The 24,606-nt window shown below is 43.1% G+C and overlaps 1 protein-coding gene across 1 annotated transcript in view; it reads right to left on the bottom strand.

Annotated features, from left to right (window-relative positions):
* The window catches only part of ENTREP1 (endosomal transmembrane epsin interactor 1), a 57,348-nt gene that overhangs the window by 1,317 nt on the left and 31,425 nt on the right, over nucleotides 1-24,606 (bottom strand). Inside the window, exons 3-10 of the mRNA XM_016214293.2 lie at nucleotides 22,284-22,394; nucleotides 15,518-15,646; nucleotides 13,734-13,841; nucleotides 13,465-13,598; nucleotides 6,728-6,857; nucleotides 6,480-6,558; nucleotides 5,021-5,173; nucleotides 2,296-2,588 (exon numbers count right to left, since the gene is read on the bottom strand). Coding sequence (XP_016069779.2) covers nucleotides 2,296-2,588; nucleotides 5,021-5,173; nucleotides 6,480-6,558; nucleotides 6,728-6,857; nucleotides 13,465-13,598; nucleotides 13,734-13,841; nucleotides 15,518-15,646; nucleotides 22,284-22,394 — 1,137 coding nt within the window. The remainder of the gene's footprint in view (nucleotides 1-2,295; nucleotides 2,589-5,020; nucleotides 5,174-6,479; nucleotides 6,559-6,727; nucleotides 6,858-13,464; nucleotides 13,599-13,733; nucleotides 13,842-15,517; nucleotides 15,647-22,283; nucleotides 22,395-24,606) is intronic.

Genomic DNA, 24,606 nt, shown 5'->3' with positions numbered 1-24,606 from the left:
GCTTCTAATAGATCTAGTAACCCCTAAATAAACAACATAACAACTATTTATTTGTAAAAACTCTTAAGAATGGTTCTACTAGCTATATCTATTTTCACAACGTGCTGCATGCGTAACTTTAAATACATCATAATATCACTTATTTTGCAAAAATGGCAACAATATGAGTAATTCTTCATCCACCTGGGACTGATGAGGGGAGAGCTGTCCAGTACGTATAAATCTGTTACACCGCATAGCCCCGTCCATGACCTATGATCCTGTCAGTGCTGCGGGAAAGCCCAGGTGCTTTGTTACCACTAGTGTCATAATCATTGGGGTGACGTTTTGTTTAGTTTATACTATTCTGAGATTTTTAAAAAAATTGTTAATCCTCACACAAGGATATATTTGTTTTTTTATTGATTTTTAGAGAGAGAGCAACGGGAGGGGAGAGGGAGAGAGAGAGAGAAATCAATGTGAGAAACATGAATTGGTTGTTTCCCATAGGTGCCCAGACTGGGATCAAACCCACAACTTTCTGGTGCACAGGACAACACTCCAACTAACTGAGCCACCTGGCCAGGACCCATTCTGAGATTTTAAGGTCACAGAAAGGTTAATCCCCCCAAGAGATGAGACATTAGATTTGCTAACGTTTGTCTTTAAGGCTTGTCCTTGTTTCCTGAGTAAGAAGAAAATTCCAACATTCATAGATGTCAACTGTTGTTATGTGTAAGTTAGGACAGTGGTTTTGATATTGGTAAAACTTAAAACAGATCAAAAATGCATTCTAAGAATATAGAGAAAGTGAAAATGTGCGAAAGCTGGGAGGAGGCAGAAATAACAGCTGCTCTTCCCCATCCCTGCCTCCTGCTCTCTGAGGAGGGTGTGGCATTATCATATGTCACCACAGGTCCAGTTCTGCAAGGCTCCAGCAGATGGCCCAGGACTACTGCAATAGTCCCAATACCTGAACTTTGATCCAGTCTGTGCAAAAGACCCAGTGAATATTTGTGGTGATAGCATCTATTGGACTCTAATTGATTGTCCTTTTTCCCCAGAGCAATTTTCCAGCGAGCAAGACTTCACAGAAGGTCAAGACCAACTGCTTAGCAGATGCTCCAGTTCTGACCTCGGCAGCCTCTAAGTGACTCCAAATGCTTGCTCCTGTTTAGTGGGCTACTGAGGCTGGACAGAGGAGAGGCAGCAGGAAGTGACATTTTGCATAGACCAGGGACACCAGGATATAGATATTTCCCCTACATGGGATACTAACTAGAGCCTGACTCAGGACCTCTCTTAGAAAGCAGATAAGAGGGTCCATGGCTCATGCAACTCTTCATGCTAGTAATTGGACTGCTCTTCTCCTCTGGGCCCCCTGAGGGACTAGGAGAGAATCTGGCTCAGGGCTTCTGTTAGAAGAGACCGGGAGATGGAAAGGGGGAACAGAAAGGAAGTGAGAAGGGGGTTGAGTCAATCTGCCTTGAAATTTTACCTAGGATCCTGTAGTTGGTAATGGCCCTAAGAATCAGTCCATTTCGACGCAGGTGTTTGTTGGGCCCTTGATGCACCCAGCTGGGTAATACGGTGAGTGGCAGGGCACCGATGCCTTCACCACCACCCCACATACCTGGAGCAGCGGAGTAAGTGCCTCCAAGGCGACTCATCAGAAGGAAATTCCCCCTTCATTCAGAGATACAGGTGTGGAGACCACCTAGTCCAACACTACACTTCAAGATGAGAACCCTAACACCTAAAAAGATCATTTGCAGGCCCAATTAAAACTTTCCTCCCCGTGATGTCTGGTCAGGGAGTTGCCTTGTACCTTTTCACCTATAGAAAGGAAAAGGTGTTTATTCCTTTCAGTCCTATCAGTTTAGGCCTCTTGCCAAACATTTCATAGTAATGTGAACAGCTCCCAGAATCTTGCCCATATTAAAATTCATGTATGTACATCATTGTCAAAGGGCTGAAAACATGCCATATCAAGGGAAATTCTCAACACAGGAAACTGACTGCTGGATGTGACCTGCAGTGCCCACTCCCCCTGCTTTTATCCATACAGCACCCTTTTCTTTTTCCAGGCTTCCACATTCTGGAAAAATGGGGTTTTCTTCCTTTGGATCAAGAAAGCTGTGGGAAAGAAAAGAAAGTGCTCCAGCTTGCCCTCCCTCCCCAGACCCCCAAACCACATTGCTCTTGATAACAGTGACCATAAACTTACTACGCCTTGGACAGGAACTCGGAGAAGCCGCGTTGGGTGCTATGGAAACAAGTTATCTGATTCACACCAGATACTAAAAATAAAACTACCTGCTCTAGGAAGCTGGCACTGGTGATGGCCTCCTCCATGTGCTCCTCATCGGACTTCAGAACTGATTTGATGTTTTCTACTAGTTCGTGGATGTCGGGTGTCAGAGTGCAGGAGGACTGCTCCAGGAACCTTGCCACCAGCAGCTTGGTGTCGATGTACGACTTGTAATCTATTAAAGATTGTGGTCTGCATCTTGCTGCTCTGGGTCTCAAACCCCTCCTCAGGGTCACCCCAGCCAGATCCGGTCTTCCCTCAGTCTGGGTTGCAGCTTCACAGCTGAGCACAGGAAAGGCTGTGGGAAAAGACAACACACACCCATTGGCCATGCCCCTGTGAACAGGCACTAACATGTGAAACAGCACAGACCACTGAACTCAGCATGGAAAGCACCTGACTAATGCCAACAGCCATGCATATCTTGCTTTTCATTTGGCAAAAGGAAAAAAAAAACATACACAAAAAAACGCAAAACCAACAGCTATGACACAAGCGTATTTCCTGATGTAGTTCCAACAGGACATGTCCCCAAAACATTTTATTGTGCCCCGTAAAACACTACCCCAAGGAAAACACAGATGAAAGGGAAGGGCATCCCGAATACAAACCAGAGTGGAGCCACAATTTCATGGGGTGATGACCAATGTCTAGGGATGGGTGGGGCAAGCAGACCAAATGTGGTTGGCTGATGAAAGAATGTTCCGGGAGGTGGATGAAGGAGCCACTTAGAGACAGGGGCTAAAGAAAGACACGACTTGTGGGATGAGGGGAATGCTCTGTGCGCTTGGACTGTACCTTTGTCCTAACATCCTTGAGGGCACTGCACTGACATGTTCTCAATGCTCCCACCAGGGCTATGAGGCAGCTCTATGGCTGATGATTACAGAAAAAGAAATCTAAGTGCAGGAAAACTATGCCATTCCAGAAGTCAACGCGAGAGTGGGAAATCCACCGCAGGCTCTGATTTCCATGACTATCTACTTTAGCAACGGTGTGAGGACTGCCAGGACATTACTACACTGTCAGGTGGGGGAATCGAGACTCAGGCCTGGTTTCCACATGTTCAGAAGCCAGCCAGCAGCCTTCACTGCCCACGACACTGGAGAGTTCAGTCTGTGAAGGCCTGACAAGCAGAGGCTGAGACAGTCAATGAGGAACTGAGGCGGGGGGGGAGGGGGGATTGGGGAACAGGTGGAGGACAAGGAGCGCCCTTGCTGCTGGAGAAGAGCAGGCATGAGGATCTGCAAACAGCAGTTAGCGGCGTCCACCTCGGCTGCTAGGAGTGTATCACAGAGAGCCAAGGTCTCCCAGGAACACTCCCTACAGGCACTCCTGTGTGGGGACAGGGGCTACACTCGGTCACTTGAAGGCAACCTGGTCCCTTCCACAACGGAGGGCTCCAACAGGTAAACAGGCGTCATCCTCGCCCCTGCAGCACTGAAGAATGGGAGGGGTTCTGGAAAAATCTCTCTAAGCTGTGCAGACAGCAACATTCCCGTTGAGGCCGGCAGGTGGCCAGCTCAAGTCCTCAACTTGCCAGATAGGGCAGAGACCTGCAGTGAAGAAAGACCTGGGAGCTGAGGGGCCAGGCTGCAGGGCTCGTGCGCTCAGTCCCAGGTGGTGGGCTCCTCCCCCAGGAGCCACAGCAGAGACAAGAGGAGTGTTCTCTCTGGCTCCCACATGGTCAGTCCAAAGCTGCGCAAACAACACAGGCTGTCAGAGGGATAGAACCAGAACGAAGGGGGTGACAAAGGGCCCCAGAGGAAGCAAGGTGAGAATAGTATTTGCATAGAGCATGAGGAGAGCAAAGGCCACTGTGAGGAAAGTCACTGAGAGAGGCTGGTGTGGATAAGATTACAGCAGGTTTCTTTTTCTTCCTTTAGTTCCTTCATTTATTTATTTATTGTTTTTTAATTTTTTTTTGGTTAATTCTCACCCGAGGATATTTTTCCCATTGATTGTTCTTAGAGAGCATGGGGGAGTGGGAAAGAAACACTCCCACGATGAGAGAGACATATCGATTGGTAGCCTCTTGCACACTTCCCTACTGGGCCAGGATCGAGCCAGCAACAGAAGTACATGCCCCTGACCAGGAATCGAACCCGAGACCCTTCAGTCCGTGGGCTGACGCTCCAACCACTGAGCAAAACTGGCCAGTGCTGTTCCTTTATTTTTTACAATTTTCTATAATGAAGACATATGTGGAGATGTTCATGTATTCATATATTCAAATAGCATCTATACACAAACAAACTCAAAACAGAGGGGGGGAGATGAAGTATGAGTTTCACTCTATCCAAAGTTTTTAAAACAAGCTCAGATTTAAATAATTCAACCTATTCATACTTAGTAAAAAGATAACTAACATTAACTTAAAGAAGAGGGGATTTAAAACATACCACCCTTTGACTTTTTCCTTGAGAGAGAGCGTGTGTTCCCACAGGACTGCGAGCACCTAGAAATCAGAACTGGATTTGTGCTATTTTCCTCATGTAGTACCTACGATGGTATTGTCTGCAACCAAATGCTTTTGATGAAAATGACTTACAAAGAAAAACACCCCACCAGCCTTATAAGATGGGGCAGATGTATATTCCTAATGAGCATCTAGAATATCTTATTTTCTCAAGATACCTCTTGAACTGCAGGGCCCTGGGTGACCAGAGCCACCTGCTTTCACCTGGCAGCTGGAGGCAGAGAAGTGCTCCTCAGGGCGCGAGTGCTCACCTCTCTCCGCAGAGTGATGGAGCACGGGGTCACTCTTCCATCTTGTCAGCTCGGGCTGGAGGGCTCTCCGGCTTCTCCCAGGATGTAGCTGGTTTGAGCTGGCAGCTGAAGTGGATGTGCTTTCTTCTCCAGGTGTGTTAGGAATGTTCCCATCTGAGCATATTTTTAAGAGGAGAAACAAAAATTATTTTGCCAGCTGCAGCCCTCAAAATGTTGGGCAGGAAACACCTGTGAGCCCAAAGCTGCCAGGGCAAGGGTAACACAGTTAACAGCGTTTGCCTAGGCTGCTGGCCCAGAGCGTTCTTATTTCCCGGCACTATGGGAAACACTGCCTCTCCAAACCACCACTCCAGACCTAAAACAAACAAGCAAAGCCGTTAAATCCAAATAAAGAAGCCTTGCCAAAATGTCAGTTTTTTCTAAAGGTAAAGGTACTTAGTATCTTCTCCATAGGGGCCTCCTGGTACGGCCTCAGGATGGGAAAGCTCCGAGCCATCTTAGTTTCTGATCATTCCGGACCAGCTTGGCTGGGTGGAAATTAAAACCGGCCCAGGTGAAGTGGCTGCCCTGCGCCCTGCAGGCCAAGTGCAGGCAGAGGGGGTATCTGCAGGCCGGGCTATGAAGCCTCTGGAAAGCCAGGTTAAAGAGCCAGCACCCGTTAAATGCATCAGTAAAACCACTCTGGAACTGGATGACTTCGGCTTGGGAAAATAAAATCATTAGTGAGCATGAACTGTGGTCTGGGAAACTTTTTTTAAAAATGGAAGAATTACAAACATGCTTAGGAAACAGAGCTCGCTGCTTAATTCTACATAAGACGGAAGGTAAATAGAACAGAATCCTAACTCCAAATAGTACTGCTGAAAAATCAGCTCCATCTGAAATAGTTAAAGGTTGATCATTACCATGTGCAATTTTGTCCTGTGAACAACTCTCTGGGACACTTAAAACCTCTCCAAAGGGGAAAAAGCTGCAACAATGTTCCCTTAAATTACAATAATAAATATAAACCAACTCCAATATTTAATGCAGGACTGGAAATCAGAAATCACTACATGTTCAGGCAGCATGACTGGGGCCCTAGGTTATAAATGACAGCGTAACTTCAAAGCAAATCACTCTGTAATAAATGAAATGCTTTTTTCTCTTCAAAAGAGCTCATCTAATTTTAACAGAAGAAAAAACAATCTTAGGTTGGAAAACACAGGAACACAAAATTAACCTCTGCAATCTATTTCATAAGTCCCTGAGAACAGTCTGGTTACTCATAAAAGATCCAAATGTTCTCTCCCACTGGTAAGCCCTAATGCTGATAGTAGTTTTGCACCTGGAAAGGCTGTCGCTTGACTCATTTGCTCCAAGAATATCTGACCTCCAACAAAATACCATCCAGATCATTATTTTACCCTGTTTTAATTTACTGAATCACAAATTTGGGCTGTGATCCTGTATTTATTACCTTGAGTCACTGGCATGCCGATCGGTTGCATCGGGCTTGTGGCGGCTTCTGATCCCTCTGACATTTGGAATGAAGATGCCTGCATCACAGGAAAAAGAGGAATATTTGCTGATATTCACCTCAAGTATCACATAGGCTCAGTGAACTTAAAAGGATCTGCAGAGCTCGGTCTCCCGCTGCTCTCTGTACCAAATGCTGCTTTTCCCACTTGTGACCAGCATACCAAAGAGAACCTGTAGGGGCAGTACCTGCTCCTGGCCGGTCTGGTTCACCACAGCTTCATACGGCGGCGGAGGGTCCAGGGGACAGAACACCTCCACACCTTTGATTCTAGCTCCATATATATGCGGCAGCGGGATAACGTCGGGACCAACCATCCTAGGAAAAAGCACGTTGGCATCAGGAAGCACGTTCTACAGGCAGGCCAGCTGACCTCAGTGACTCCTGAATGCTGGCCTTTGCTTCTAGATGGTTATCCTCAGGCAAGTGGCAACGCATCAAATGAGATAACATCACTCCTTTCAAATTCACTAGGCAAAAAGCAAACAATAATTCCTAAGAAACAGAAAGCAGATTACTGGTTGCCAGGGGCTGGGGGGAAGGACGGAATGGGGAGTGACCAATTAATAGATACAGAGCTCCTTGAAGGTGAAAAATATGCTTTAGAACTAGGTGGAGGTAGTGGTTGCAACATATCATGACTGTACTAAACGCCACTGAATTATACACTTGCAAATAGCCAATTTCACCTCAATTAAAGAAAAAACAAAACTAGGGACACAGGGAAACTCAATTATTTCTTACATTAGTACATGACAACTTTCTTGCCGGGGTTTCCCTAATGTCTGATTCATGGTAGAAACTCACTATTTGCTAAAAAATATTTGGCCCAGCTGGGCGTGGCTCAGCAGTTGAGCGTCGACCTAGGATCCAGGAGTTCATGCTTCAATTCCTGGTCAGGGCACATGTCCAGGTTGTGAGCTCAATCCCCAGTTGGGGGCGTGCAGGAGGCAGCCGATCACTGATGTTTCTCTCTCTCTCTCCCCCTCTCCCTTCCTCTCTCTGAAATCAATAAAGATATATTTTAAAAATATATATATTTGAAAGGATAAATAAATTTTCCAAATAAAGCAAACAACATCATAGCTCAGAGACAAAGCAGCATATGGTAGGAGGGATCACAGAGTGACTCTTCCTGAAGGTGGTCATTCACCAAACACCAATTGGGCATTTGCTGCATGCCAGGCACTGTGGATTTTGTCCTGCGGGGGAGGGACCCTTGACAGCAAAAAACAAAAACAAAAACCCACAAGATTTTCTGCCAGCATCCACAGAAAATTACACATACACGCACACACACACAAATAATCTAGGTACCAAAGAACCTAAATTTTGAAATAATAGTTAAAAAACTGAACTAACAAGCAAAATAGAGGAAGACTCATAAATAAACAGGCAGATAACTCTGGTGTGGGGAGGAGGGAAGGGATTGAGCAAAAAAGAAAAAAAAAAAGAAAACTCATGGACATGGACAACAGCGGGGTGATGGTGGGGGGTGGGGATGGAGGTGGAAGAGGGTATAAACTGTGATAGCAAAAATAAAATATTAAAAAGAAGAAAAAAAATAAATAAAATAATAGTAAAATACAAACTTGTATGTATTTTTAACAAAACTCCCAGTTATAAAATAAGTCCTGGGATGTAATATACAGCATGGTGACTAGAGTGAATAATACTCTATTGTATTTGAAAGTTGCTAAGAGAGTAGATCTTAAAAGTTCTCAAGGATAGATCTTAACCAGGCCTATCGTGGTGATCATTTGCAGTACATACAAATGGTGGATCATTATGCTGTACACCTGCAACTGCTTCAATTTCAAGTATATCTCAATTTTTAAAATACACAGAAGACATATATATATATATAATAGCAAAACTTAATGTCTGTTCTTGAAATGCAAAAACGGACACACACTGACAGAGATACACGAGAAGACGAGTCCGGGAGCCAGCTCAGGCAGGGCACTGCTGTTCTGGAAAGGTGCTCTCTGGATTTAGGGCTGTTTCATGTTATGCCCTGTGCCCCCTTTCAAAAATGCAACTGGTGGAGGAAAAGAAGATAAAAAAGATGTAATGTTCTTTATTCCTAACAATAAAATTCCTGGAATTCTGGGATTTAGAAGACTGAGATTTCTGCAGTCCCCTTTCTCCCTTTACCTTTGTTCAGAAGGAAGACATCTGGTCATCCCCCTGCTTGACCTGCAGGTACAGGAGGTTATATTTTGACACCTACTTGCATAGATATGTGCAGGCTCATTACATAACACATAACATGTCTAAAGAGCAGCACCAGCATTAAGGGTCTCTCGTGGAGGTGCTGGGAGGAGTCCTGGTAAAGTGACCAGGAAAGTGACATTACATTCTCCCCTTGGAGCAGGACTGCCCATGAGCTCCTCCCCAACTCTCTGATGCAGCCGAAGCTGTTGGACAGCTGTAAACATCAAGAGACTCCAGGAATCCAGACCCTTCCGGGACCTGGCTGAAGCAGCCCTCCTGACCGATGAGTAAGGTGACTTGTTTACTCAGTGAGACCTAGGGACCCATTCTGTCCTCTCCAGAGGGCCAGTCTTCAATCCTTAAGTAGCATATACCTCATGAGCCATCTTTCTAGCACTTACAAACTCTTCCCACTCGGCCAACTCTGCTAGAATTTCTTCGCTGCTGTGCCCCGGTCTGGAAAGTGAATATCTCTATCTGTCTGTTAGCTCTGGTGGTCCTTGTTTTATATTTCCAGCCCAGTGGCTACCTATATAGTATATTTACAGAGAAGAAAGGGCTTCCATTTTGGATCCTAAACTACAGAAATCTCTTCAAGAAGGAAAACTGACAGAGAAGAGGGGACGCACTTTATCTAAATGGACAAAAAAATGAATGGCTTCTATGGTGGTTATTAAAATGGCCAGGAAGGCCACATTTTGATAGAGATGCTGCTACAGTTGGTGCAGAAGGAAAGGCCTTTTCCTATTAGGTAGCTTTTCCTTATTTATTTCCTTACTTACTCTTTGTATAACCAAGGATCTGTTTGCAGAAAATGGGTCTGCTCTCTCCTGGCAGGTTTTTACCTGATCCCTTCTGGCTTTCACGGGGGGGGGGGGGGGGGGGGTGTCCTAAACTGTGGATGGCCCAGGCCTCCCCTCTAGAAATTCTGCTCTAATTGCTGCTGCTGGGGCCCAGGTATCTGCAGGCTGTCAGTGCCCCCCAGTGATTCCAGTGCATAGCCAGGACTGAGAACACTGCAAAGGGAAATGGGTCCTGGTGGCTGAAATGAAACCCTGTTATATCTGGGAAAGGTGATCAGATTTTTATTAAGAATGAGTGTTTTTAGAAAACTGCTACCTGATAAGACAGAGGTAATATTAAGGGCTAAATGTTTCTTAAGAGTAAGATACATGCCAAGAACATTTTAAATAGGACAACTAATAGTGACAGAGCACAGTGGAAGCTTTTCATTTTAGAAAGATTTTTTAAGCCCATTATGTCGTAACAAGCCTCTCAGCAGTCATGTGACAATGCAGGTGAATCAGGAAACTGAAGCTCAAAAATGGTAAAAGAGCCACCCGGGGTCACCCTTTTAAGAGACTCCAGAGCCTGGGCTCTTTCAAGTTCATCCCAAAGTCTCCAGGAAACCTTCACCAGTTCGTGCTCCTGTGCACTGAAGGTGAACAGGAAACCCAAACAGATCATGCAAAATATAATGCTACAAATAGGCCTCGAGAACTCATCTGAGGGTGATGCAGCAACTAATATGCCCTTGACCAAAGGATGATCTTCTGTGTACTGGAAAAGCTGTGTGTGCCCTTTTACTGGGCATACGATGGTAGGATTGCTGCCTGTGAAGGGGGGAGCAAGGCAGGGGTGCCCCGCCCAATAGCTGGGCACTGGGTCAACCACCAGCACAGCCTGGCTCCACTGGAGTGTGGATTTTGAAGCTCAATAGGAGAGCAAATGGGTGGGCTTTGTCTTCACCCTTACTAAATGCCCAGGTCAACCTGCCTCTCATCCCCTCTTCGACATTCTATGGCAAGTAACATCCGATGGTACAACCACATCCACGTTCACAAAATATAGGGTGTCCCCAAAAAAGGTATACACACACTTTGAATAATTATATAAAGTGTTTATTAAAATACATTTCATTTTGAAAACTGAGCTATCAGCTGTTAAAGTGTATATACATTTTTTGGGATACCCTGTAGTTTAGAGATGCTCCTTTTTGACTCCTGGCTCAAGCCCATTTCTGCGAATGGGGACTCCCTGGAGTAGCAGGGGAAGGGTGCACAGCCCCCTCCTGGACTGACAAGTCGATTCACAAAGTAGATAACCCACGTTTGGACAAAAGCCATGACTGCAATCAGGCCTCTGTTTATGACAGTAACTTGAGAAGCCCTTTCTCAAGGAGAGACCCAATGCATGAAGTGGTTGTATTTATAGAAGTTAAATAAATAAACCTCTTCAGAGAGGTCATAATGCCGAACAGGAAATGGGGAGCCTTTACTGTGTGAAAACACTTAATATAACTGGTTATGGAAATCTAAAAAATATATATTTGTTAATATTTTGCCTGCCTGCTTACAAGAAAAAAGTTACCAACTGGGGTTAAACATCTAGTGCCTATAAAGTTGATTTATAACAAGAATCTAGCAAAGTCAGTCAAACTTAAAAATATCTCTGATAGCCCGGCCAGGCATGGCTCAGTGGTTGAGCGTCGACCTGGGATCCAGGCGATTGGGGTTCGATTCCCGGTCAGGGCACATGCCCAGGTTGTGGGCTCTATCAATGACTCTCTCATCATTGATGTTTCTATCTCTCTCTCTCCCTCTCCTTTCCTCTCTCTGAAATCAATAAAGATATATTTAAAAAAAAAAAAATCTCTGATACAATATGTATAGAAAGGTGAATAAATTTAGTCATTTTAAAAAAGAAAGTGGGCTGCACTCTGATACTGGTGGAATTTCAGAAAATGGGAGTGCTTGCCCATTGGACATAAGATCTAGGGCTCCAGGTACATAGTTGAGGCCCAGCAGCATCTTCTTTCTCACAAGGGCACAAGGGTGTTTTGCTTTAACACCCTCCCCCACATTCCTTCCAGAAAGTTCTTAGTAATGCCCTTGATGAGAATCTTGTCTGCCTTCCTCCAACCTGGATTTGGGCAGGGGCTGTCTCAGGACTCAGAGGGACAAATCCAGAGATGCATGTATATCCTCATAGAGTGGAAATACCCCATTACTAAAGGTGACTGTGGAGGTGCAGAGAAGAGGAAGGAGACAGAGTAGAAGGGAAGGTGAGGGGGTGAGGCGAGAAGGGGGGCTCCACAGGCCTCTGCTGGACAACACAACTCCCAAACGCTCATGAGTCACTTTCCCTTTCTGCTACTATAGGAAATTAAATCTGTCTGTTGCCTCCTCTTGGGTCAACCAAGTGCTCACCCACAACCTCAGAGGGCCAAGGAACTCTTATTGTTGAAGAGGGCATTTCTTTTCCAAACCATGAAACACCAGGCATTTTACTGCCCTCCCATGAACCCTTTGCGCCCAGCCTGAGATTGGGCTAAGGTTTTAGCAAACGTGTCCTAATGTGCACAAAGAATAGGGATTTGTTGCTGTCTCTCTCACCCGTGTAATTCTTGGCTCATTTCCTAAGAGACTAGGGAAGCTGTCCTGGCCCCTGAAGTTTCAAAATTTCTGTTCCTCAGGCCACCCTGGCCCATCTGTCCAGCCAGCTGCCGCCCCCTCCGGCTCTGTGGTCATGTCTACCTCCACCTAGGTGGGTGGCCAGGCAGGGGGCCTGGAGGTGGGGTTTAGGTATGACTCCGAGGGACAAGTCAGGAAGATAACCAGAGGAAGAGAACATTAACAGCGTCCAGTGGCAGCTCCCACTGGCGACCTGTCTGAAAGTCACATGTGGCTGCCCTAAACATTAGAAAATGGATTTCGAAAAACACTGTGCCTGGCACCAAATTTGACAACTCTCCACGTGTACCTCGGGGATTAAAAATTAAAACTTCCTCGCCCTCTGAATATCAACCTAAAGACACTGTTCTTTCTGTAGAATTCCAGTTCAGCTTAAGATCACCTTAAGATCACCTTGTCTGAAGCCAACCCTTGACTGGCTAACTCTTCCTTCAAGCTCTCTGCAGCCCACCCAGGTTAGCCGTCCTCCTCTATGCACCTAAACCCTCTCTTCTGAGTACTACTTACTGTGATCCTAACAACATTCATTCTGAATGACTGAGATGTGAGTTCCTTGATTTGGGGAGGGGGAGGACCTAACTCATTTTGAATCTCAATAACCCAGCACAGTGACTAGTAAGCAGTAGAGAATTGATTACGTTTGTTGAGTGAATAAATATAGTCATTCCTTAGAGAGTTACAATTCTAGAACTTGGTAACAATCAGAGGAAGGCGTGCAGCATTTCATTCTACAAATAATAATTCCTGAGAGTTAAGAAACAGATAAGCAAATTTTGAGCTAGAATTTAAAAATGATAATAAGCTTAGTGTCTATTTTTTCTAGACCAGAAAGAAGTAATTAATAATTCATCTTTTTTAATGGCTGGGATGAATTTCATGATTTGGGGACCTGCTGATGGTGTTATAATGAACATCGATTTGCTCTAACTGAGCGCGTTTCCAGGGCAACAGCAGCTCTCAATCATGTCAAATTACAGCAGTTATCTCACTGGGTGTCAGTTTTCCCGTGAAGCTAATTGAAATTGAAAAAGTATATCCTTAGGTCAAGGTTTGACTTTTCTTTGGTTTCATGCAGTTTTTCAGACAGAGAGATTAAAAAATCCCCCCAAATAACACAATCTGTCCAATTTCAGAGAGAAGTTCAGAGTTCACACCGAGCTCTAGAGACCCTCCAGTCTTCCAAACCAAGAGCACCCCACAGAGAACTGTGGGGGGGGGGGGTTAAGGAACAATACCTGCGGTTCATCCGGGGTGTACACGAGTAAAATGTGGCGAAATAGGAAGGGGGAGGCACTGGTGGCACAAAGTCGTCGGGGTCTGGGATGCGTCCGTGTTCTTCCACCTCCTCGGCAGAAATCTGGGATTCATCCTAATTAAACAGTACCTCTGTTAGTCAACAGCCTGCACTACAGAGGCTCGGGGAGAAAAGCAATGAAGAGCATGGAAAAGTCCCTGGGCTGCTTCTGCAGAATCACAGCCATGGTGCCACCTTGCATGGACTTACGCTGCAGGATCTCCTGGCTGCAAAGATCTGGACGTAGCGAAGGGCAGCGGCCACTAGGCAGACGGTGGTGGTCAGGGCATTCAAGGCACACAGGGCAAAAAGGACTTTCTAGAACAAGGAAACAGAGACAACCCTGAGTACTTTAAAGCAGATGACCAGGATGCAATATAAAGTCTTTTAAAATAACTGATAATACTGTCCCAGTAAGAAAATTCTCATGACAAAATGCATGTAAAGAAATTACAAGGTAAGGGCCCCTCAAAATACTGGTGAGGCCCTGGCCAGGTAGTGGTTGGAGTGTTGTCCCACACACCAAAAAGATTGTGGGTTCAATTCCCAGTCAAAGCACACACCTACGTTGCGGTTTTTATCCCCAGTGTGTGTTGGGGGGTATATGGGAGGAAAATGATCAACGTTCCCTCTCTCTTCCTCTCTCTATAAAATCAATAAATATATCCTCAGGTGAGGATTAAAATAAATGCTGGTGATTATTATTCATGCAACAGTGTGTACTTCTTAATTTTAAAAACTTATCTTAGAAGCTTCCTGACCCAGAAAGACCTGATACTACAATATTTCTTTTTGCAAGATCAGAATACCGTCTGGAAACGTTCCTTTCAGGAAAGCAGTGAGTTTCTCTTCTGAAGCTGGAGTTTCCAGTGACATCAATTCCCAGCCTCCCCCGCCCACTGCCTTATGCCAGGACAGCTTGCTGCTTAATTTGTGGCCACTGATTCTATTTCAGGAGCTATTGGCAGAGATGCGCAGGGCACACAACTAGGACAAGGGAGGGGGCAGGCCGCCCAAGTGTAAACAGGGCTTCTCTCCTCAGAATAGCAGCAAAGGCAATTCCAAAAGTTTCTGCTGCCACAGTCCTGGCTCCTTAGTGGGGCTTTCCCCAAGCTAAGTCCTGGCTCAGAAAGTCTGGGGGTGACTCAGCTACCAAAACTCCAGAAGCCAAAAAAGAAGGCCATTTTTACATCCTGCATAATCCAGAGAGCTGGCAGCTTCTCTCTCTACTCAGAGATTCCTCCCCCCACCAAAAAAAATAAACCCCAAAGATCTAACTAAAGAAAGCCATCAGTGGTAGACTATCCAAAAGCTAATACCTCACGGTTCACCAACTGATCTTGTCACTCACTGGGCTGATGGACCTAAATCAGGACACAGTTTTTATCTACTTCCCTAATACAGGTTAATTTTGTATTTCTCTTCAATTGGGATCATTTGTTTTTAATCTTTTGCTTATCACAGTTGTTGCCTGTTAAACAAGAGATAAACTGCTTGAATTTTTCCTGTCTTTTCTGGCCAACCTCTCTCCTAAGTCTGGGTCCCAGAACAGTAGAGCTCAATAGCCCACAAGACTCACACTAACCTAGGAGAATGAGAACAATGACAAATGGGCATGCAATTTAAAGGTTTTGCTAAAAGCTACATCATATGTATGTAGCTATATCACATGGGTGTATGTACATACATATGTATATAAGTGTATACATACATATGTATAATTAGGCTCCTTTACATTTTTTACTATTTTTATAATTCTTGAACTCAAAGAAAGCTATCCATACATAATTTAAGAGACACACAATAGTATGTGATTCTTGCTGTGTTCAATCCTATCTCTGAGGCACTGATGAGGGGTTGTTCACATCTGCTTTCAGCAGCGCAACTGTTTAAGGGAGGTATCAGGACAGGAGTATTTCAAGTAACTTTGCTTTCTCTGGGGATCTAAAGTATAGTTATTGCTGGGGGCAGGGGTTGGAATCCATTCGAGGTACCTTAAGTAGAAGGTGGACCGCACTACAAGGCTGAACCGGGAAGAGTTTCAAGACATTTTCTTTGTCCATGCATTTGGCTGGTTGAAATTCTTCACAACAGAAGCAAATCTTGCCTTCACCTAAGTCCACCTTAGGGGCGAAAGGTAAACAATAATTTAATTACTAAGAAAAAATACATAGACTATACCATGGAGCACCAATCCTACAGAATGAGATATGGTAGGGTTCAGTTTGAGGCAGTGTCTGTATCAGTCAGGATAAGCTCTGGTATGCTGTGGTAACAACCAGCCCCCACTTTCCAGTGGCTTAATCAAGCAAGGTTATTTCTTGAACATGCTACATGTCCATTTAGGTCAGCAGGGGACTTAGAGTCATCACAGTCACTTAGAGACCCAGGTTGATGGAGTATCTACCATCTCAGGACTGATCATCCCTGTGCCAGAAAAATGGAGAACACAGATCAATTGCACATTGGCTTTATTAAAGTAAGGTTGCCAGATAAAATACAAGACACCCAGTTAAATTTGAATTTAGATAAATAGCACACCATTTTTTAGTATACGTAAGTCCCAAATATTGCATGAGACATGTTTATAGTAAAAACTATTAGCTGTTTATTTGAAATTCAAATTAATTCATATCCTGTGCTTTTATTTGCTAATCTGGTAACATTAGCTTAAATCTTCCTCTTGGAGATGACACTCAACACTTTACCTAATATGTCCCTATCAAACTCCAAGAGGGCAAGGAAGGTCAGTCTACCATGTACCTGTAAGAAGCAGACGGTACATTTTGGTGAACAGTAACCCTAAACCATGTACGCTTAAAATGATCTCTCAGCTCACATCTTCAATGTTTTCTTTGAGTGATAACTTCAATGATCGGTAATCTCATATATATTTTGGTGAGATGCTTTGTAAACGTTTGGTCACTTTTCCAAGTTTCCCTTGAGTCAGGTTGTGAAAGTATGTACCCTGATTATGGCTCATAAAACCTATACTTTGGGGGCAAAGGTTTGTTTCATTTGCTCTACAGCTTGAGTTGTTGAAGTTGACTATTCTATTTTGGCTAAAAAGAAGGGCCACACCTCTTCCACACCTGTTAAATTCATCAGACAGCTTTGACTTCACTAGTTGCAGAATTCTTCAGGAATCTTTAAGAATGCCTGGACATCGACAATGTTTTAGTTACTAGACTAAATTTCTTATTGAATTAAGATTCTTATCCTCTAGTCATCGTACTGGACTACAAAACATTTTTTGGTTTGGTTATAGCCTCCCTCCCTCCCTCCCTCCCTCCTTCCTTCCTTCCTTCTTTCCCTCCCTTCCTCCCCTTCCATGTGGTGAAATTTATATACACACAAAATTTGCAAACACTAATCTTAAGCATACCATTTAAGGAATTTTGAGCAACTCATATACCTGTGTAACTCAAACCTTATCAACATAGAGAACATTACCACAACGATACGCCCTTTCCCCATCAATCCCTGCCCACATCCTCCTAGAGACAACCATGGTTTTGATTTTTTTCTACATAACTAGTTTTGCCTCTTGCAGAACTCCATGGATTCCTTGTCCTTAAACTACATTGAAAGGGATGCATTATTATGTCAGACACTGATGCGCAGATTTTGATGGACATTCTGCCTCTGATACAAAGACTTACAACCGGAGTTACCTTGATGGGCTCCATAATTATCAATTCACTCCCATTTGGTTTCTGTCCTTTCCTGGCTTGTCCACAGAGATTATCTCAGCAATGTCCTCACACCTAAATCCACACCCCGCCACACACACACACAAAGGCATTAGGCTGTCTGTATTTGAATTTTTCTTCCACTGTCTCACATTTTTTGAAGATACATCCTGCTGCTAAGATCTATCATAGATTCTTGCCTTCTAAAGGAAAACTACTGTGGCCATTCAGACAGAATTTCTCTAGGCTGGGTCTAGGCAGGTGGGAACTTTTCTTTCCTCCAGGGATCACTGGCTTTCTCTTGACCCCTCTTCCACAATTAGTAACAGTCCTTATACTGAGCTAAATTCTGCAGGTAAATATTACTCCCAATGGTCTTCTTCCTTTGAAGTCTCCAGCTGGGAACTTCCCATTTCAGTATTGACAGCACTATTTAGTAGCAACAAGCAGCTAATAGAGATGATATGTTCTGTGCATGTAACCACTCTGCTCAGCACACAAGGCCCTCTTCTTCCCAAACAGGACCCGAGCTCACTTTTTCCAACATGGTGCAATATAATTTCTATTTCTTTTATTTCTGTAAGCTTCAAGATCTTACCTAAGGATTCACCTCCCTCAGGTAAGACGAGATGTCATCTTACAAAATAATCCCTTCCCACAAGTCCATTCTTGATATAAGGCCTTCAGTTAAGAGAGAGAACAGGCCTGTGTGGGGTATACACACAATGCCAGACATTCAAATACACAGAAACCTCTGGGGTGAGCCAGTGTGGAAGGCAAAATATTCCAGATGCAGGAAGGTTAATCCCTTTAAACAAGACAATTTGAAAGTTTAATAATTATGCAAATAATAATGAATATCAATGATTGTGCCCAGCTGATAAGAGAAGTTCTAAGGCTCTGTGCATTTAGTGTTCTTCCTATTCCTGACCCTTCACCTCCTTTCTTAATCCCATCTCTGCCCAAGGTTTCTAAAAACATACTCTAACTTCTCATCAATCTCTTTAACCCATCTGCAAGCAAACCCGTTCAAGCCTTCCTAATCCTAAGTGAAAAACATTCATCCTTCAGCCTGACACTGGCTGTCAGATCCACTCCTTCCTCCCATCACCACCCAGTGCTGTGGTTCTCAACCCTAGCTGCACATTAGAATCTTCTGGGAAGCCTCCCAAAAAGTGGCAATGCCATCTTTAGCAATTAGGGAACTTCGAACTAAAGTAAGGAGGAGATCTCACTTTAGCCCCATTAGACTGGCAAAAAATTAAAGATGGAAATACTTGTTGCTGTTGGAGGGTCACTAGTAGAAATGTGGGCTGAAGCCCTTTATTAAAGGAACTGCTATACATTTTAAATTAAAAATACTTATTCCCCAAGTTGTCTGGAAAACAACTTAGGAGTTTTTAAGTTAGATACACATTTACTACATGACCCAGAAGTTCTACCTGTATGTACTTACTCAAGAGAAATAAAAACAGGTCCCCACAAAAAAAACACTATACGGAAATATTTACAATAGCTTTGTTCATAATACTCCCAAACTGGAAACTACCCAAATGCCCATCAACAGGAGAATGATAAAATAAATTGCAGTTTTTTTATACAATGAAACACTGCTCTGGAAAAAATGGATAAATCTCAAAAACTTCATACTGAGCAAAATAAGACAGACACCAAAAGGTACATACTGTAGGACTCCATTTATATGAAGTTCAAGAAGGCAAAACTAATCTATGGTGAAAGAAACTGGAACAGTGGTTGCCTATGAGAGTAGAGACTAACTGAACGGAGACTCCAAAGGACTTTCTGGAGTACTAAAAATGTTTTAAATCTTGCTTGGGTATACACATGAGTGTATTTGTCAAGATGTATATATACATTGATCAAAACTCAATGAACTGCAAACATAAGAGCTGTGCATTTCACTGTTTGTAGATTTTACCTCAATTAAAAAAAAAAAATCATCAAATGGTTGAATGTGTAACAAAATACTAGACAAGCAGAAGAACATCACTGTCCTGGGAACCTGCCCCCTTAGGTAAAAGCCCCAAAGGGACACGCAGCATTGTTTCTAGTGGCCAAAACCCAAACTACCACAGACAAAGAGGAAAGAGTGAACTAGCCTACTCTATCTTTATCTACTGTATCTTTATCTAAGTGATAGAAAAACAATATGCAGGAAAGTAGATAGAATATACCCCATTTTTGAAAAATAAATTTTGAATAACCCCATACACATTTATGTAAGATTCTAGGAGCATGAGAACATGAATGGGAGCTTCCCAGCTTGTGACCATGGATTTGGGGTGGCGTGTGTGGAGAGGAAAGGAGGAAAGAAGTGCATCTCCTTACCCCAAAGACTTCATTTGTTAAACAGCCTCTCTAATGAAAAACAATTATGACGTTGATGGAAAAGCATGTGTTTTATACATTAAAAGATGCTAAAATAAAGTCACCAAGTAGTTAACTGTGCTATCCAAGAATAGTAAGATTACAAATGATTTTTTAATTCTGTCCTATACTTTATGGCTTATCCAAATTTTTACAATTATATAATCAGAAACAACCACAGAGTTGGTTTTGTGGTAAGAAAATGTTTTAAATTAAAAATACACTTAAAAGCTTAAAAAAGTACTCATGCCCAGACCCCCATTCCAGGGCAACTGAGAATCTCTGGATGTAGGACCCAAGCTTGGCTATTTTCTAAAAAGTTCCCCCAGGTTACTTTAATGGGCCAGGGTAGAGAACCATAGACTTTCTTAGAAAAGTCACCTATCTATACCCTAAACCCCTGCAATCTGGCTTCTGTTTTCTCCAGAGCTACCAGTGATGTAAGCACTAACTCACTTCTCACCACTGCCCTCCCAATCTGGTATTCCAGGTAGCCCTCCCCCTCTTCCCATGGGTACAGGCCTCCCTCTGCATCCCCTAGAACTGGGTCTCACTGATAGCTGAACAGTCTAGCCTGCTCTGCAGCTGGGTACTTATTCATCCCCTCCAAGAACACTGATCAAGCATTTGCCATACATATCCTACTCTTCTTGCTACTGATAAAATTCTAGGTCAGAGCAATGTCTGACTTTTCGTTCTCCTCTCTGCAGCCTCTATCACGGTATCTTGCATGCAACAGACGCTACAATTTTCCCCAATTGTCTTTCCATATGTTATGACTTTTCGCTTCCAGCTTGTATCTATTCTCTTTGCCCCTTCTAATTTGCTGTGCAATGAGTAATTGGAAAACCAAGCTTTGTTCAAAAAATTTTTTCTGGGAACTCCCTGTATATAAAGGAATGTTTAGGATGCTGCTGAAAACTCCCAAGATAATAGAGAAATGCCTGCCTGGAAAAAGAGAAGACAAAAGGAAAGGATAAGTGGTGTACAGCTGGGACATTCTGGGAGATTATCTTGTCGGGGGACGAGGGACCATTTCCTGAAAGAGAATCATTGAATGAGTCTTTAAAAGACTGATGACACTTGGATGAACAGAGAAGTGAGGGGGAGGGGTAGGGAATGTGGGGGAGAGAGACAGCACAGTTAGAAATAAGCAAGCAGGGCAGGAGCCTGGGTAAGAACCTGCAGGCTTTGGCTGCATTACAGGGAGTGTGAGCTGCCGCAGTGAGCAGGTAGGATAGGGTGAATCGCAGAGGCCCTTCACACCAGAAAAGGTCGTGAGACCGTGACCCCATAACTTAAGGTTATTGAGTAATTAAATGACAAAAATCAAAAGGGCTGTTAAGAAGGAGCAGCAGGCTTTCAGTGAGTCCCTGAGGAGCTTTCCTGTTTGGGAAGGTCATGAGTTTCCCTGCAAGGGCCTTATCACAGCCTTTGGAGAATGTGGCCCTTCTTTGCTTGCATCCGGCTTGTTTCAAAAGGGTGAGAGGGTGAGGCTGCCTTGAACCAAGTTCCAAATAGATGAGATTTAATACAACTTCTAAAAATTCCTTTTATCTGCTTTGCTTTGTGTCAGAGGGATATATTTGTTACTACGAAGTCCTTTTAAAAAGCTCAGAGATGATGGGCAATTCCACTTCTGGGCATATATCCCACAGAACTGAAGGCAGGCTCTCGTGTAGGTATTTGTAAACCTTTTTTCACAGCAGTATTATTCACAACAGCCAAAAGGAGAAAGCAATCCAATCACCCACTGATGAATGAATGGATAAACAAAATGTGTCATATACATGCAGGGGACTATTATTTAGCCTAAAAAGAAAGAAAATTGTACACATAGTACAATATGGTTAATACTTTAAGGACATTATGCTAAGTGAAATAAGCCAGTCCAAAGAAAAAACGTAAATAATGTATGATTCCACTTATATGAGGTACCTACAGTAGTTAAATTCATAGAAAGTAGAATGGTGGTTTCCAGGGGCTGGGGGGAGAATGGGGAGTTATTGTTGAATGGATATAGTGCTTCAGTTTTGCAAGATGAAAAGAGTTCCGGTGATTGGCTGCACAACAATGGAAATGTACTTAACACTATTGAATGGTTAGGATGGTAAATTTTATGTTATATGTATTTTACCACAATTAAAATTTAGGAAAAAATTCAGAGATGGTACAGTTTCACAACCTCTTATACACAATTCTAAAATCCAAAATGTTTCTATTACAGCCACTGTCCCAGAGTCCACTGGAGTGCAAAAGAATAAATAGTATATATGTCACATTTATCTTCTAAAAATTAGAAAAACTCTGAAATCTGAAACACGCCTGGCCTCCAAAGGTTGTGGGTAAAGGTCTGCTGACCTGTATTCTGATTATATCCATTTTTCCTCGTTAGATGAGAGCAGACAGATATTGATAGTGGATAACTAATCCACCAATTAACCAATGATGGATTATATTACTGTAGTCTGGGGTTCTGCTGGCTGGCCCCTGCCTTGAACAAAATAACTGACAACTTGAGTAAAATAATCAGCAGGCAGATTCCTTTTGCCAACTTCAGGTTTCACTTTAGGACACTGCCTGGTGCTAGATGTTGCCAGCTACACGCTGGCACCCAAGGTGAACCAGACAGGCAGGCCAGGGTCAGCCCCGTGCACAGCGATGTTTCAGGGCCGCTTACCAAATCACACCTGGGCACGCTGGACACGAACTGGGCCCCTTGGCAGCCCAGGATAAACCCAGCTAAGTTTAAGAGGACACACACCACAGAGAGCAGCACGAAGAGGTTTACCTGAAATGGCAAGAAAATAGGTAGTTAGAAAAAGACGACAGCTAAACTCAGAGAGAGTTTTGTCTGAATAAACAAACTCACATTCTCTTCCTAGAGGAAACATTTTTTAAAAAGTCAGAACCATGTTTGTAGTTTCCAGAAATTTCCCCCACTTTCGAGAATTTCTGAAATGTGCTCAGGAATGTCATTGCCTTTCAAGTCTTCTCAATAATTTCACGTCCCTGTTTTTTTTCCTACTTGCAGATAAGGGAGTTCTGTTCCTATCTTTTATCTGCACATTACATTAAGCAATGGCTATTTACTCCTTGAGCCATTGTTATTTTCCCTGAGGTTTGCAGAATCAGTAGTAAGTAGATAAATGGAAAGTTCTAGAATATAAATGGAATCCAGGGAAATCAAGGAGCTCAGAGCCATTACTAGCCAGAAACTGTAGTATACAAGTGAAAATAAAGATGAGCCTTCAAACAGTTCTGCATGGGACAGGCTGAGCCTCTCCTGATAAGACTGGAATTTCTCAGTTGCCCCTCAAACCCTGCACCTACTCAGCCACCAGACAGAGAGGCGCCAGTAACTGCTAGGTACTGCTTTATCTACTGCACTATCAGATGCCTTGAAAAGAAAACATAGTTATAACCTTTTTGTCCACCAGCACACCACTACTCTTCATAACTAAAGGTCAGCAGCATCAGACAAAGAACGAGTGAGAGTCCATTACCCACCACTAGACCACAATTTCTGGATCATTAAAATCTTAAACCAAGCTCATCACACCATTAAAAAAATCAACAAGCAAGCCCCAGACTGGAAGAAAATATTTCACACATACGCTGAGCAAAGGACCTTTTCCAAAATATACAAATAACTCCTCAACTCAGTAATAAAAAGGCAAGCAACCCAAATTTAAAATTGGGCAAAAGACTGGAACATATATTTGACAAAAGCAGCTACAGGAATGACCAATAAACACATGAAAAGATGTCAACATCATTAATAATCATGAATGCAATTAAATCTATAATGAGACACCACTTTACACCAACAAGAATGGTTAAAATTTAAAAGACTGGCAATAGCAAGTGCTGGTGAGAATGAGGAGCACACGGACACTCGTGCTCCTATCGCTTGTCTGGGTATGAAATGGTACCACCACTTTAGAACACTCTTTTTCAGTTTCTTAATAATTAAATATAAATCTCCCATGCAGAAAAATCCCAAATAACTTATGGAGATAATCTAATCTCAACTCCCTACACCATAAATGTGGGCTGCACAAGGTGAGTTCCTTACAAAGAATGTGGTATGAAAGGATGGAGCAGGAATAATTTCCCAGTGGAGAAACCTGACAAACACTACATCAACCAGGAGACCAAGGTTAACATCACTATATGTCCTGTTGATGGTATGCACCCTTTCTATGATATGGTGAAAAGGGCATTTACCTCCGTGGTCTTCCTCCCCAACATTCCTAATAACCTCAGTCTGTTCATGAGAAAAACAGCAAACAATCTCAACTGAGGTACATTTACAAGAACGCCTCAAAACAGTCAAAAAAATCACAAACAAGGAAAGTCTAAGAAACTGTAACAGCCAAGAGGAGCCTAAGCAGAGATGACAACTAAATGTAACGTGGTGGCCTAGACTGCATCCTGGACAGAGAAAGGACATTAGTATAAACTTAGGAAACCTGAAGAAAAAATTTTAGTTGTTAATAATGTATCAGTATTGGTTCATTAAGTGCAACAAATGTACCATACTAATGTAAGATGTCAATAATAGGGGAAACTGGGTATGAGGTGTATAGGACCTCTCTGTACTATCTTTGCAATATTTCTGTAAATCTACAACTATTCTACAATAAATTTTGATTTAAAAAATTCTATATACCTACCATATGACCTGCAATTCCACTCCTAGGAATAAGCCCAGAGAAATAAGTGCAACTGCCAACAAAAGGACTTACAGAAGCTACTGACAGCAGCTTTATTCATATTAGACCAAAAAATGAAAACCCACGTATCCAACAATAGAAGAATAAATAAACGAACTGTGGTATTTTCACACAGTGGAATACTTCCAGCAATAAAAGGGAACAAAGTACTGATGCACAGCAACATGAAGTTCAAAGGCATTATGTTGAGTAAAGCAAGCCGAAAACGAAATGATTCCTCTTCCATGACATTCAAGAACAGACAAAATAATCATGGGGACAGAA

The sequence above is a fragment of the Miniopterus natalensis genome, chromosome 12 (genome assembly GCF_054644295.1).
Source record: "Miniopterus natalensis isolate mMinNat1 chromosome 12, mMinNat1.hap1, whole genome shotgun sequence".
Lineage (NCBI taxonomy): Eukaryota > Metazoa > Chordata > Mammalia > Chiroptera > Miniopteridae > Miniopterus > Miniopterus natalensis.
Note: the sequence above shows the minus strand (reverse complement) of the source record. Positions and strands in the feature narration are given on the sequence as shown.